General features: G+C 38.4%; 1 protein-coding gene across 4 annotated transcripts in view; it reads left to right on the forward strand.

Annotated features, from left to right (window-relative positions):
- Positions 1-14819, forward strand: part of SON (SON DNA and RNA binding protein) — a 58156-nt gene extending 43337 nt beyond the window's left edge. For 3 of the 4 annotated variants that reach the window (XM_054048438.1, XM_054048429.1, XM_054048450.1), the window contains 4 exons: positions 7262-7409; positions 11169-11237; positions 11341-11456; positions 13634-14819. In XM_054048438.1, coding sequence (XP_053904413.1) covers positions 7262-7409; positions 11169-11237; positions 11341-11456; positions 13634-13792 — 492 coding nt within the window. In that variant the 3' untranslated portion in view covers positions 13793-14819. Of the gene's footprint in view, positions 1-6429; positions 6510-7261; positions 7410-11168; positions 11238-11340; positions 11457-13633 lie in introns of those variants that run through there. The other variant, XM_054048445.1, reaches the window with a different exon arrangement.
- The last annotated feature ends 1182 nt before the right edge of the window (positions 14820-16001 follow it).

Consider the following 16001-nt stretch of genomic DNA (forward strand, 5'->3'; position numbering starts at 1 on the left):
ACTGACCTCTGACTTGAGAACGCGGGTGTTACCAGAAACAGAAAGCTCCAGATGGGGATGATGTGGTCAGCAGCGAATGTAGGAGGAGTAGGCAGGGAGAAGCACTAGCACCTCTATGATTTCTCTAACCAATAGACATCCTGTGGTTTGCAGCAGCAGAACTCTTCTCTGGCAGACCATAGGAGAATCCATTGGGTGGAGAAGTCAGGGAGGTACTCGTGCTTCCCCCACACTTTCTTCTGCATAGTTGAGCTGTTTCTCAGATTGACCTCTTTGCTTCTTTCAGCTTCCCCATTCCACCAAAATTCTGGGGTTAACAGGTGACCACAATCACAAACCCAATCTAAAGGGCTTTAGGGACCCATACAAGTCTCTTAAAGCTTGCAGGAATTGTGGGACTATTGACAAGTCTCACAAAGCTTACTTAGAGGGTTGATGAACTTTACAAGGTGGACCTCAGCTCTGTGGATGAGATGGGAAAATCTCACACAAAAGGCAAAGCAGGCACACAGTGTTTCGAGTGCATATTATCTTTCAGGAATGGTAGTTTTAAAAAAATGAATGAACTAGTAAATGCAGAGTTCAGGTTGCATTTCTCAGGCAAGGCACCTGAACTACCTTAATTCTGCTCTTGTAGTGATGCCCTGAGAAATTAAACTCATACTCCGTTATCCATCATACCAAAATGTTAAATTTCTGTTGGTAACCACAAAAAGTAGAATGTCTTATTCATAGCTATGTAGTGGTAATGCTGCTTTATGGCTGTCCTTACAGTCATACACAGCAGGCACAAAGAAATGTTAGACATTTCTGTTACAAATAGCATACTGAAAGCAATCATGCCTGTCTTTACTAAGGGCCCTGCCCTGCAAGGAGCTGGAGGCATGCAGCACTTTGCAGAATCAAAAGTGTCAGTAGAGACAGAGTTAGTGTGTCTCCATATGCAGACATCGCACTTAGTATGACAGGTATGTATGAAACAGATTATAAAACCAACGTGTGGTGTACATTTTTGATCCTCTAAATGCAAAGATGATGATAGGCATATCTATGAGGCGAGCTAAGTTAGTTGGGGTTGCTTGTTTGAGAAATGCAATCTTAACTCTCCATTTCCTGGGTTTCTAAGATTTGGGTTTCCAAAAATTTAATTAGTATTTTTGGAAGGTAATATGTAGTGAAACCGCTATGTACCTGCAACTTTAACTTCACCTTAATAAAATTTTGTGTGGCATGTAAGTTTATTTACTTAAAATGGTTAATATGGCAGATTGAATAACTGTGGCATTCCAACTAGCAGTGTTTTTATTTTCTTTCGTTTTAGTAATGTGACTGATTCATAATGTTTGGACATTGGGTTGTTGAACAATATTCCCAAAAGAACAACATTCTGTAGGTTTCATTTTATCCCATTGATACAATTGTGACCAATATTATTTTTTCTGAAAAGTGGTTTTCTGTTTATCATCAATGATGTAATCAGTTCACAAATGTGGAAATTATTAACCTATTACATATAGTATGTATAGGATAAATTCTCTCTGGAGGCTGATCACTTGAAACGAAAACAAAACAAAGCAGAATGTTGCTGTACAAAATATCATTTGAGGGGAAGTAGGTAAAATATTTTCATCAAGCAAGTTCTTTTGAGGCTTACTCTTGTTTAGACTTTCCCAACACCACCAGTTGCTTCTAGATCAATAAACTCTACCACGTTTATTATACAACAAATACATTTTTTCCAAAACTAGGTGGTTTTTTGGTTTGTGTTTTGTTAACTGGGTTCTTTTTTTTTTGTAACACATTGCACAGTGTAATGTTTTTTTTGTTGATTTGTGCTATTGCTGTAAAACAAGGCATTTTCAGGGCTGTTACAAAGCTATATTTAGGGCTAGACATTTTGAAGAGGTAAAATCCTGTCTTCCACATTCCCTTGTGCTCACCACAAGTGAGTATGACTCCCTTCGCCAGTAGATGGAGACAAGAAAAAACAAAACTCTTGTGATATCACTTCCTCTTGAATGGAGAGTTGTCTGGCCGTCTCTGATCTTACAAGAAGTGGAGGCAGCCTTTAAAGTTATCACGTGCTCATCACCTTCAGGCTTGTCTGCTACAGTGTGCTATGCTTGGGGATGAAAGTAAAGGTCAGGTGGTTTAACAAGACACTCTGATGTGGCTTATGCTCCGTGGACTCCCTGTCCAGTACTGAATCCATTTCAAGTCCCTGGATTTAATTTTCAAAGGCCTCCGAATGGACTGGCTCTGAGGCTTCTGAGACTTCCTTTCTCTCTGGCCCAGCACAAGAGCTATGATCAGCAGAAATCCTAGAGGTGACAGTGCTCAGAGCTTTTAGGAGGAAGGGGATAAGGTTTCCTTTGTGATGGGCTCTTTACAATGGAGTTTTCTTTCAACATAAATCACTGTAATCAGTACCTTCCCAGTGGAATGGAAAACCCGTATCTTTGCAGAAGTCTTCCCAGGATAACAGCTCTAAGGGATGATGCAGCATCACTTCCAGAAGATACACAATCAAAAATATTCTAAAGCTTTATATTCTGTACAATCTAAAATCAAAACAAAAAGCCCACCAACAAAACTAAGCACTCAGTAATAGCATTGTACAAACAGGGGTGGTGAATAGTCTTTCAAACTAATAGGTGCTTTTCAGAATTTTGTTGGTACCTCTTTGGATGAATGTGAACATAGAGGCCTTTTACTCCAGAGTCCAGGATTCATTGGCCCTGTGAGCGGGTGTTAACTCTCACTTGTAGGAGTTTGACCTGCTGTGTATCTTCCCTATACGTCTCACCATAGTCAGTCCTTCAGAAGATAGCCAAATTCAGGGAGAAGATCATCCTGGTGTTTCTGGACTGGCTGGAATTCCTGGACTGGCTCAGGAGGTGGTAGCACTGTAGCTGGCTGGATCTCTTCTGTGATCACCCACTGTCTCTCAGTGGGTACAGCATGGAGAATCCCTTGTTCTTGAGTTGGACCTGCATGAAGAGGGATTTATCTGAACCGCTTGATAAGTGTTCAAAAGCAGATTAGGGCATATTTCAAGCTTGATGCAAGGTCAGAAGATTTAAGTCCAGTTACTAGTGAAATTTTTTTCTGTTTTTGAAAGGCCTGAAATATTGGCTTTCGGGGTCCATGCCACTGTAATACTAAGAGGCAAAGTTAGAGCATTCTTCTATGATGCACTTTTGAAGGTAATGTTTTTTAGGACAGCTGACCAGCTAAAATTGAGATTTTTTTTCCCCTCTCTGTCCCCATAAGATCTGTATTTAGTGCCAAACGCCCTCTCACATGCACCATTAAAGAGGGGTGAACATTTCTTTTCAGTTTGCTTTTTTGTTAGGAGAGAACGAGTGCTGTAAGTCCTTTTGGCAGTATTCCCTGCATTAATTTTTCATCAGGACAAGGTATAATTAAGCTTGCTCTCAATTTCCTTCCAAGTTTTTTTTTCCATTCACAAGGCTGTTCCTTCTCCTTATTCTGACTGGCCCCATGAAACACTCGCTTTGAAGAGGGCTTTGTGTATCTTAGATATAAAGTCAGATCACTTGTGGTGGTGGTGGTGGTGGTGGTTTTGAGAGTTCCAACCATAAAAGGCTTAGCAATCTGCAAGCTTCAGTGTCTTGTGTGAAAGGAACCATTGACCAGGATAAAGCAGCTCTGTTTTCTGTGAAGACATATTCCTTCAACATCATGTCTACCTCACTGACAGAAGAGGATGGGATTCTTCCCCTCCAGAACTGTGTAGAAAGCAGCCAGTTAAGCATATTTATATGCCATCTCAAATCATTCTGGACCTGATATTTTAGGCTTTGCTGCTGCCATCTTTGGTAGCCAGGTCCTGCTCACTGTAGTCCCTTACTTTACTTTTTGTAAGGTACTCACCTTTTCTCTTGTTATTGACGTTCCCACTTATCTGGGCTTTGTTGGCATACCATAAAGCTGTAAAATTGTAATTTTTTACCTGTTAGTTTGGTTTTTAAGCCCTCCTGTGCCATCCCAGGTATCCCACGCTTGTTCTTATTTTGTTGTTGGAGTTGAAACTGTTCTGAAGTTATTTTCCTATTGTAGTTTTAAGCATTAAGCATTCTAAATTATTTGAGCAGGATCTGCCAGCCAGCCTCCTTTATAGGAGAAGTGGTGTCACAAGAGCATTGCTCTTTGTTCGTCCCCATCTGCTGGTAGGAGATGTACCCACTTGTCTGGTCTGGCGTAGGAGGGCTTGGAGATTAACAGGTGAGAAGTTGCCATTAAACTGTCATCTTGATGAGCAGTTTCTCTTGTAATACAATTTGTGAATAGAGATTGGTATTAATCTGTTATGAAACTCATTTGACAATTATAATGAAAAGAATTAGGAACATAGGATTTACTGTACCTTATGGTCCTATTGGACTGTCTAGTCTGGTATTCTGCCTGCCTAATTTAAAATAAAAAGGAATTTGAATCTTTCACATGTCCTGCATCACTTGATTTTTTTTTTTTAAACACTTTCAAAGTTCATTACAAATATGGAGCTCTTACAAACACCTCCGTGAGATAACAGGGTGGGTGAGTTAGTATTATCTCTATTTGGAGAGAAGGAAACTGAGACAAAGAGTTGAAGTATCTTTTCCAACATCACACTGCAAATCGGTGGCAGAGTGGACTTGGAACTTGGTCATTTCAAGTACTTTGTTCAGTTTTCTAGACCATGCTGTTTCCTTTTAGTTCCATTAATTATCTAATTAAAAAAATTAACATTTTATAAATGTCCTTTTTCACATTTGCTTTAAAGTGCAGTTTCACTCTGAATGTAACTGTATAAATGGCATTGTATGGCTTCATGTTTTTCTTTCCTGATTTCTATTTCAGTTCTCCTCTATTTATAAGTAAAAAGTTTTGTTTTGTTTTTCCTCTGACCTGCAATACTTGTTCTCTTTAATTGGAATGTGAGACAAGCTGAGCTCTTTATTTCTGGTAGTGATGTGTGAGAAACAAACTTTCTGCAGCCGGCAAAGGGGTTGTGCAGGTGTAACTGTTTGCAGTGTAGTAAATGGCTTTGTTAATGAAGCACAAGAAGGAATAGAATCCAGCTCTCATTCTTAACTGTGTTGGCTCTGTTGTGCTAACAAGAGTGAAAAGCAGTAGAAACATGGTCTGCCACTAAAATCAGCAGATATCAATACAAGATATGAATGCACAAGAAGCAGATCTGAGTAAGACAATGCCATGTTTACAGTAATTTTGAAGTACAATTGCACATTAAAAGTTTAGATAAAGTTAGTTAGACTTTTTTTTTCTAGGTTTAGGATTTGTTTAGGCATTGATATTTTCTGTCTAAAATTAATGCCTTCATTTTAAGCCACGAGATGGGTATATTTTGAGTCTTTTTTTCCAAAATTAATTTGAAATTGTAATGGGAAAGCTCTATAACATGAAAGTGACCTCATCAAGAACTTGCTCCTACTCTGGTTTGTGAACTGAATACACGTTGGTGATAATGAAACAGATGTTGATGTTGAAAATTCTATCATTGCAAAGCAGGTACAAAAGAGGAATCGGAACCCTGGGTGACATTGACTGGGGTTTGTATCATACTCTGCATGGTTGACCTTTTCTTATGAGAGGTTCCTGGAAAAGACAGGGGAGGATGAAACCGGAAGTAAGTAAAAGCCATTCTAGGTGTATAGAGTGAGGCAGTTGGTATCGAACATCAGCTAACTTGTCTCTGCATACACGTAAACTGCATGGCCTGCACCGATCGAAAGTTGACTGGAGAGGTAAACTTAGCCTCTGTCTACCCTTCCTTCCATCAGAGCACCTTGTTGTTAAACTCAGCATTCAGTTGCATGGTTTCTAGGGATTTGTTTTGTTACTTATATAGGTAAATATTTGGAAAACTATTCTTATTATACATGTTCAGGAATTTTTATGATTTAACTTCTTAACAACAGGAAATGTGGGGGGTTATGATGCATATGTCCTTGGTATGTGCCATAATTGCCTGTGTTGAGAGGCTAATAGTTTTTATTAAGGATATATATATTCTAAGTCTCCTGGAAAAGGAAAACTTCTAATTCTGCTTATATTTGAAACCAAGGAAATATCTGTCTTCGTCTCTTCAAATCTGGGAAATATTTAGTACGTCAAACACAGTAAAAAAATAAAATAAAGAAAAAAGTGTTCCGTGAACTTACCACTGTTTTGAAACATAGGTAAATGCTACAAAAATACTAGGTGTTGTATCTATTACCTACTGTGTGAGAATAACTGCGTTATCAATACCAATGTGTAAACTTGTATATTAAGTCAAGCAATTTGCTGCTGTGATGGAAATGACTGACTTACTTGGGTCAGCGGGTGGGGCAGAAGAGAGATGATAGTTCACAGAATAACCTGTGAACTTTCACCCCTCTATATGGAAACTTGTTTCAGGGTCAAATCCTTGTAGCTGCCTTCTTGCCACGGTCAATGCCAGCCCTACTATTCACAACACTGCGGCCATCGAGGCCTAGGTACGTAAACATTTAAGGAGTTTTTAAAGTTCTTTACAAGAAAACAGATTTTTAAAAATTCTATTTGATAAGCTTACGACACTTAACAACTATTATGTAATGATGATTTGAGACAATGATATTACAACTACTGCTGCTGAACTGTGTGGCTAAGTACCTTATTTTTGTTCATTTGTTTTTAAAGAAACGCCTGTAACTGTTCTATGTGGATTTTCAGAGTAAAATGTGTGTCTGCAACTGCTGCGTAATAAAGCGGGGAAGCATTATTCATATTTAAAATATGCCTAAACAGTATTTGAATGTCATTACTATATTTGCTTGTATTTTGTTCAATAACTAGGTACACTTGGCACAAATGTTGCTAGTTAAACAATTAACACTGCCTCCTTTCACAAGATAAGAAGAGATACATTGGAACCAAAGTAATGTGTTTAAAAATAAACGTTGGTTATCATTTTATTACGTACACGTTTGAAACAGGTCAATGTTTAAAATTGCCATTTTTGACTTAAAGGATCTCATTAAAATTTTCTTAAGCTGTTTCTAGTTTGATATTTTGAACAAATTATGTGTCTAACTTGTATATTGTGAATTCTGGTTTCTACAAGCCATGTAAATGTATGTAAAGCTAAGGTGTATTCACTTGAATTGATCAATGAAAGGTTGTTAGAAACATTTTGGAAGCTCCCAGTTATTTTTTTAAAATCAAGTGCTAACTTTAGGACTTGTTTTACTTTTCTTTCTTTGGATAGGATCAGTTCTTAAGAGCAGCCCCTGTAACTGGAGGAATGGGAGCCCAACTGATGAGAAAAATGGGCTGGAGAGAAGGAGAGGGATTAGGAAAAAACAGAGAAGGAACTGTGGAGCCTATCCTAGTGGATTTTAAGACAGATCGAAAAGGTAAACTCTTTCTTTGAGCCTTTTAAAACCTTATAAAACTGATAATGGTTTTCTGTCTATTATAGCAAAGAATAGAACAATCTTAGTATATGGCAATTATTTTCACTGTAATATGTATATTACTATAAAAATATTACAATAAAAATAGTCGTATTGATACTGACCCCTTACGCCCTAGTCTACATACATTTAGGCATGAGCTTAACTTTAAAGCCATAAATACTTTTGTATAAGTCTATGGGGCTCCTCTTCCATTTAAAGTTAGACACATGCATAAGCATGTCTGCAGGATCAGAACCCTACTGTGGCTTAAATGAGCTGCCCAGATTACACAATTGGGTATTTTGCATATATATGCAAACTCCGCAGCATTTTTATTTTACAATGCATGCTGAGGTATGCTGTGATTCAGAAAGAAAGTTTTTAAGCTCTTAAAGTTAAAATTTTTAAATGTGCTGCAAAATTCCAATTGACTTCACCTATATTGTTTCATAATGTGCACTGGTAAACCAGATTAACATTGGCTTGTAGTTTAAGTAGAAAACTAAATATTTACCAGTTGTTCCTTAACCTTTTTGAGCTTTACATTACATAGATCACATTTAAGCTTACAGACATTTAAAGCAGAGTTTTCATTCAATCATAGTTTCAATCAGAAAAGAAACAAAGGACATAAACTTAAACTCTATAGGCCTGATTTTCATAGGTGCTGGTAAGTCAGTGAAAACTGCAGATACTAAAAACCAGACCCTAGCTGTCCACATAGAGATTTCCCAATAGCGGAATGCTCTCAAAGTACCAATCATGCACTGAAAATAAGGTGTTATAGTCAAGATTGTAAAAATTGTCTGTGTGGAGTCAGGAAATGGAGACTGAGGAGGCTCTTCCGTTTTACAAGTATAAGATTGTGATCCTGTCTAAAGTTTATAGTTCCTTTAGCAATCTACACAATGGCTTTATAATTGAGCGATGAAACAGTCCAAAAATATAGAAAAGGAAGCCATGAAAACAAATGAGTTTTACATATAAAGTGGCTAAACCTGCTTTACAACTATTCATTTCTGTCAGACATCTTGCCAGATGGGAGCTAGAGTGAGAGAGAGCGAGCGAGTTTGGAGAAGAATTAGTTGACAGATGTTCCAGGAAGAAAACTTCTTGTTGAGCTGCAGCACAGCCTTTTCAGCAGCTCTGTCCTGTAAAGCTCTCATTGCTGATAACAGTTCCTTCAGTTTTATGTGGGTAATGTCACAGGTATCGGGGAAGAACTATATAGATCTATAAACTAAACTAAAATTCCTTCAAGGTCATTTCTCTTTTTCTGAGCAGCCTGCAGAATGGGTTATGTGACAGGCTCACAACCATGATTGGGAGTACTAACCTTATTGAGTGTCTGGGGACCTCTGTGGTATCTGATTACATTTCTTACATCTGTAGAGTTTGACATTCATCCCAATGATTATTTATATAATCCTGAAGACCTGTACCAGGACCAGTGCCTTGTTGTGCTAAGCGCTGTACAAACAAATAGGCAGATACGTTCACTGCCCCAAAGAACTTACTATTTAGTAAGATGGCCAGAGAGGTGGAGAAGAAGAGTACAGCATACAAGCAAAGTTATTAGTAAGACTGCTGGCATCCATCTGAGGAGAGCTCTGACCATGCGTCTTCCCTTTCTTGGAATGGGTTCACTGACAAATATTGATATCCTTGCAGCGATCCCTGGGTTGTTTTAATTTAATCCTTTTTTTTCCTGTTTTCAGTTTTATCAGATAGATGATCCTTTCCAACAGGCTCCCTAAAAAAATCAAACCCAGATTGATAGGGAGAAGTGCTGAAGTTTCGCTAAACCAACATAGGTGCCTAATATTAAGATCATGTACACTATAAAGAGGCAACTTGGGTTGTTAAAAATAGGTAGCTGAAGTGATTCTTGTACATGGGGAGGGCAATAAAGTGCATTGGAATATACTGATGCTGTTATTTATAAAATGCCAAATCTATGCCAAGTGCTGTGCAAACCAGTATGAAGAAGGGTTGTGGACAGCCTTGACCAATGTGTGTGTACTGCTGAAAGCCAGACTGGAACCTTATCTAGAAGGGGTTAGTGTTCTGCCAAAAAATTTAAATGGACAAAGTAATTTTCTTCTTCCCTTCTTATAAAAGAAAACAATTTTTGAAATCTTGTGTAAAGTTACTAAAAAATAGTGAGTATTTTGACTTCTGGGAACATACATCCAGGGACAGTCAATTAACTTTGTTCAGTAAAGCTATTTTGGGAAACAGCAGCAAGGTGTGAATCCAGAGCTTGCCAGCCTTTCCCATGGCTCTGCACCAGACCCAGCTACTCTGAGGCATGGCCTGAACAGCTTCCAGGCCTACAGCCACTAAGCTACTCTTTTGCTCTGTTGGCTGCCATTAAGCTGTGAGAGCTCCCTTCTCAGCAGCTGAAAGGTGTAAAAACACACTGCTTCAGTTAACAGTGGAAAGCAGAACATCTTCTTCCCATTAGTTGCTTCAGAGCCATACCTCTCAAGATGCCAGATGTGAAACATAATGTGCTATAGGATTCCTCCCTTCATTGTAACCTCAGTTTTGTAATTATTTCTGATGTAAATAATTTTCAACAAGAAAAAGGAAGAAACGTTAGAGTTGTTTGAATTTGGAGGTAATTTGGGGCCATAATCCCTTAAAATAAACTATGTTTGAAGTTCTGAGGGTGAAGGGTTGGTGGTAATCAGGAGGCGAGTTTAAAAAAAACAAAAACGAACAGCAGTGAAAAACAGCAATATGTCCCCTTTACTTCCTTCATTCCCAGAAGCCAGGAGAGGAATCAAGTTTAGGTAAGAAACAAGAAAAATAAAAGGAAAGGATTGAAGGAAAAGAAGTTGAGCGATTGTCATTCAAACATTTTATTTTTACATGTATTTAAAAGTGTCACTTGAGAGGAAGTAAAGGCATTTTTGAAATTAATGAGGGTAAAATGTTTTATTAAAGGAAAATGGTGGGTCACTGCATGCATTTCCTTACGCTATAGGCAGATTGATTGTTTTATCTTACCTTTTAAAATCTTGGGATTGGAAGTTTGGAGTGGAGGACATGGCTTACGAGAGGATGTCTTGTACAAAGTAATTAACAGAATGAAAGTTTGATAGCTACTGCCTCAGAACTATACAGAATGTGTTTTTTTTGGTTTTTTTGTTTTTTTAAATCACCTACTTATTTTTTCCTTCCTCCTGAGAACAGACAATTGCAGCAGGTTAGGTTTTCCATGACTTTTCAACAAGCTTGAAGTACATGGGGCCGGGAGAGGAATGTTGAACATTGGGTGGCTTGCAGGAGCCCTGCACCTGTGAGTCTCTTGAGTTTTAGTTCAGCTCCTGCCATACATTTTTCCCAAAGGTGACATGAGCAGTGAAGTACTGAGCTCTCTGAGGGTGAAGAGTGCCTTCCTTAGTGTGCTTTGTACTTCCTGGTGACTGACAGACTAGTTACAGTCTCAATGGAATAATTAATGGAACAAGTTAAGAAGATTGGCATAGTGTGAAAAAATAGTAGTGTTGAAATGAAGGGAGAGATTAAAAGGCTTTTGAATGTGTGATTGTGCTACAGTTGGCGTCATAGATAGGCGTCATTAATGCATGCTGTTGGTTAATGGAATGAGAGAAACCCATGCTCCAATTGCAAGAGCTCAATGCAAAAATCAGGTTTATAGCGGTAGAAAGTAACACAAGATATAAACATGGTCCATATTTTGTTTAGGCCTTGTTGCAGTGGGAGAAAAGACACAAAAGAGATCGGGACACTTTAGTGTAATGAAGGATCTTTCAGGTAAGGCCTTTTTTTAACTCCTTTAAAATATCTAATTTAAGGTAACTTGTCTAGGAGTAACATTGGAATTAATATAGAAATAAAATATGTTGATATATTAAAGGTAAACATCCAGTTTCTGCACTGATGGAGATATGTAATAAAAGAAGATGGTCACCACCTGTATTCGTATTGGTGGATGATAGTGGGCCTGATCATCGCAAACATTTTATCTTCAAGGTAAGCTTGAATTCCCTTTTCTGACATGTCTAGTACTCGGTTAGAAATGATAAATCTAGTATTAATAATTTCATTTTTTTTGTGTTCCAGTTGTGCCCCCAATGTGCTGGGCACAGTCCAAACACACAGGAATACAAAGTCCTTATTCTAAAGAGCTTACAATTTAACCCCAGAACCTGCAAACACTTATGCACGTTTGTAACTCTGAAGAGGCTAAAAGCCATTCTTCCCACTGCCTATTTAAATGAGTTACCTACCATAACCTGCCATAGTCCCATGAACAAGCTTTAGTGCAACGGCCCTTGTGAAGAAGTTGAACAGGATTTAACCCTTTTTTATTCTTTAGTCAGTTTAGTCCAGCTTACTCTCTTTCCACGTGAATCTTGCATTAATGTTTGCTTCTGAAAATGACTACTCTTCTGCTAAAGAACTGACAGCGAGAAATAGATCACAAAAATGTATTAGTGACTTCTCTCCCTCGCTGGGAGAAAAATTCTCAAGCATTGTGGAAAAGATCACTGCAGTTTTACAGGAGTCCAGGCCATAAAATCTTGTCCTATACTTAATTTCAAAGGTTTGCATATAGAAAGAATAAATACAGGCATACGCTTTTTTGCCTTAATGGTAGTTTCTTACCAATTATTTTAATTTATCACGCTAAACCTGGGCTCTGTAAAGTATTAGGTTCAGAAATGTAGGTCTAAAATAATGCCTATCTGGCTCCTAAAATGGTCTTGGAATAAATTAGTAGTTTTAACAAAACAAGCGTTCTCGCACTGCTCCATGAAGTTTGCTAAATACTGAGTCTATTATTGTTGTCCCCAAGGAGCAGATTCCAGAAAAGTGGGCCCACCACTGAGAATGCATTGCCATTAATCCCAGAGTTCAGTCACAAGAAGCAAAAGCAAACCAGCAGACCACAACTGCCTGGAGGGGATGTAGGGAGAAAGAGAGTCTCTCAGCTACTATTAGGTCCCCACCTTAGTCTTATTTAATAGATCTTTATTAAATACATTAACTAGCAACCTAACTTGCTTTAGAGCAGGGACTGTTTGTACAGTGCCTAGTACAATTGCACCCCATTCATAGTTGTTCCTTAGGTACTACTGTAATAAACACGATTAATAATAATAGACATCATATACTCATACCCTTTGAGACAAGCAGTTCCTTTCTGTATCACATGAGGGAGCTTCTGAATCCTTTTCAAAGGTAGTCTCAAGTAGCGTTGGCTGATACGATGGTAAAAACACCAGAGCCCTGTGGGTGCAACAGCTTTCACTGGTGGAGCTGTAATAGTGCTAAATTACAACAGAAGTTTGCTATGTAGTCTCCCATTTGCTGTTGGAGATGCAGCCACAGTGTACCTGGTATAACAGGCTCTGCACAATGACGGGGGAGGAAGAGTTAGGTAGGGCAGGGTTTTTTAAAATACTTGGATCTTTGCATGTGGTGTAGTTGTTGCCATGTCAGTCCCAGGATATTAGAGAGAGAGAAGGTAGGTGAGATCATATTTTTTAGACCTGAAGAAGACCTCTCACCAACAGAAGTTGGTCCAATAAAAGATATTAGTTGGCCCTTTGACATTTTCCTAATATGTTGTCTATCAATGTCTTGTATATTTAGATTATAAGCTCTTTTGGGCAGGAACTCTCTTATTTTGTGTTTGCAGTGAGGCTCTGATCGTGAGTGGGGCCTTGGTGTTGTCAGAATATAAATATGAATAACTTGCTACATCTGAATTATACCCATACCTAAAATGAGACAGAAAGGGAAGTGAAGACACAATTTCAAGATGCAAAGTGTGCCAGCATGAGAGAAAAATGTAGAGAATGAGGAAAACTTAATGAGTGTTTTTGTACTTTGAATAATAGTGAAGAGCTCACGAATTGATGTTTTTGAGGAATCTTAATTTCCTCATCCTCAGTGCAGCCCCATACTTTGTGCTTGCTTGTCTTTCAGCATTTAAATCCAATGGAGTTGTTCATAAATGTAATAGAGACTTGAGTGAGGACATGCATGCGTGTTGCAGGTGATGCTGGAGGTGGATTTTGCTTACCTTTAATAGGAAGTTTGCATATCGCTCTTTCTGGCTCTTGTAAACAAACTTTTCCAGTACTAGTAACAAACAACTGGTTAAATCTCTTATTTTATTGTATATTTTTTCTCTTAAACAGGTGATGGTCAACGGGCATGAATACAGGCCTAGCTTTCCCAGCCTTAATAAGAAGCATGCTAAAGCCACAGCAGCAACTGCGGCTCTCCAAGCGATGGGACTTGTACCAAAGGAAAGCATGCCCAATGCCACCATCTTCAGGAGTGCCTCACACCGCTAGATATTGTTTTTTATATTGACATTATTTCAGATAATTTTATTCTGCACAAGAAAGGTATTTCCCCGTTTCATGTTGTAAATACATTGGTGATTCCCACATTGTAAAAACTGTACAGACACCTTCAGGATTTTCTTTTGTACCATCAAAAATGTATTTAAATCATACTTAGTTTTTGGTATGTTTATATTGTTTACATTAGTGATGTAATTATTTCTTAAATGACTAAATTCAACAGGCAGACTCTGGAGGGCATCAGTAATCTAAACCCTTGTTTTAAAACTCATGCAATTTCTCTTTGAACCTCATGCAAGTTTCTCTTCAATATGGAATGTTAACACTTTCATACTCTTTTGTACTATAATGCAGTTTTCCCTGGTCTTGGTAAAGCTACTGTTGTAGTACTTTTGCCTATAGCCAGTACAAGGCTGCACAGCTTATCATAGTCTAGAAAAAGGCTGGTATGTACTGCTGGACAGATACTGGGCCAGTAATGTTACCCCCTCCAAGAAGGTAGGTAAATTGTGGCACTGTTGTACAATGCTAACATTACCACTTCTGTCTTGTTTGGGGTTTAAGTCAATGGTGTACTGCAACTGGCCATATTGCTTACTTTTTAAAGCTAAAAAGACTAGGCAAATGACCTGGTTTAAATGGGAGGGAAGAAAGTCCAGCGATGAAATTGATGAGAATTGCAGTGTAAAAGTGTCTCTCCCCTGCATGTCCTGGTAAGGAGATATGAAATTGTCTATTCCAATCTCAAATTAACACACTGCCTGATGTTGATTGTATGAATTTGTGGTTAACGTGAATTTTAAGCTATAACAAATCTACAACTGGATGGGGGGGTAGAATGATGCTTCAATTGTTGTACCCAACTCAGTCAATAAAGCCGCACAAGTTCATAATCTTAATCATTGGTCAGTAAACAGTAATTAAGATCTGTGCCAAAGCAGTAATGTAGAGAGTATGTATCAGAGGGGGAGCAATAGTGAAATGTTTTCAGTTGTTTATAAAGTTACCAAGCTAATTTTTGGCCTCATGTTTTCTGTGCTTGTACTCCATCACAGGATGAGGGTTTTGTTTTGTTTTTTAAAATGATTCAAAGTTTTGGCAGTTTTTGATAACGAAAGTAGGTGGGAAAAATAGGCAGTCCTGTTTTTCTCACTTTTTAAAAATAGCTCTAACTCGGTGACAGTAGGGGGGTTGCAAATTTGCAGTGGGGGAAAATAGTTCTCCAGTTATACCTGGCTGAGTTATAAATCTTAGAAAATAGCCACTTGCACAGGCCTAGTAGTTTATATGCTTAGTTATTTCTTAAAAAAAAAAAATCTCCCTCAAAGCTTGTATCCTGTCAACTGCACACAACTCCACAAGCTGTCCTTTGGCCTGAGGGGAAGGAGCTTTGCACTAGGAGCCAGAAGATGAATTCTAGTCCAATTTCTTCCATGGATTAATGTCAATTCTCTATCGTTTGCACCCTTTTTTATTGAGCAGTGTCCCATTTCGTAGATAGTGATTGAAGGCCAGAGGTGTAGTATAAAGTCACTTTTGTTAAAGCTGGGAATAGAACCTAACTATCGAATATGGCAGATGAGTTCCATCCATGCTTGCCTGTCAGCAAAATATATAAACTCTGTGTGCTTCGCTAAGCTATCTGTGAATTGGGACTATTCCTCCATAACCATCTGTACAAAGTGCATTGACAAATACTATAAAGCACCCTTTAAAAATAAAAAAGTAGCATGCAGGAATCCCAATTCTGTCCCCTGCTCTCAGTTCACACTCCAAGCCCAGAAGCCTTATATTCAGTACTCTACTGCCCTCTAAAAAATAGGGGCACAAAGGGTTGGATTTTTTAAAATTCTAGTTGAAAAATAAAAAACCCTGTGTTCAAAGACCATGTTGCAAAGTGAGGCACTCAAATACGAAATGCTTGAATTAAAGATGATGCACAGGTAAACTTAATTACTGAATCATCCTTCCCCACCAGGCCCCTGACCTCATTAAGGGAATGAAGCTGTTGATTATTGGACCTCTGCTTCATTTACTGCAGAAGTTGAAAGGGCTGGAGTGAAAGTAGACTGGAAGATTGTGGGAGGTAGCCACTAATGCGTGTTCATGTTTGTCTAGTTGTCCACTTGATGCTCATAAGGTATTGTTTTCAGGAGTGCTCAGCACTGTTCCAGCTGTGGATATACAGTACCTATGA

Source organism: Malaclemys terrapin, chromosome 1, assembly GCF_027887155.1.
Source record: "Malaclemys terrapin pileata isolate rMalTer1 chromosome 1, rMalTer1.hap1, whole genome shotgun sequence".
Classification (NCBI taxonomy): domain Eukaryota; kingdom Metazoa; phylum Chordata; order Testudines; family Emydidae; genus Malaclemys; species Malaclemys terrapin.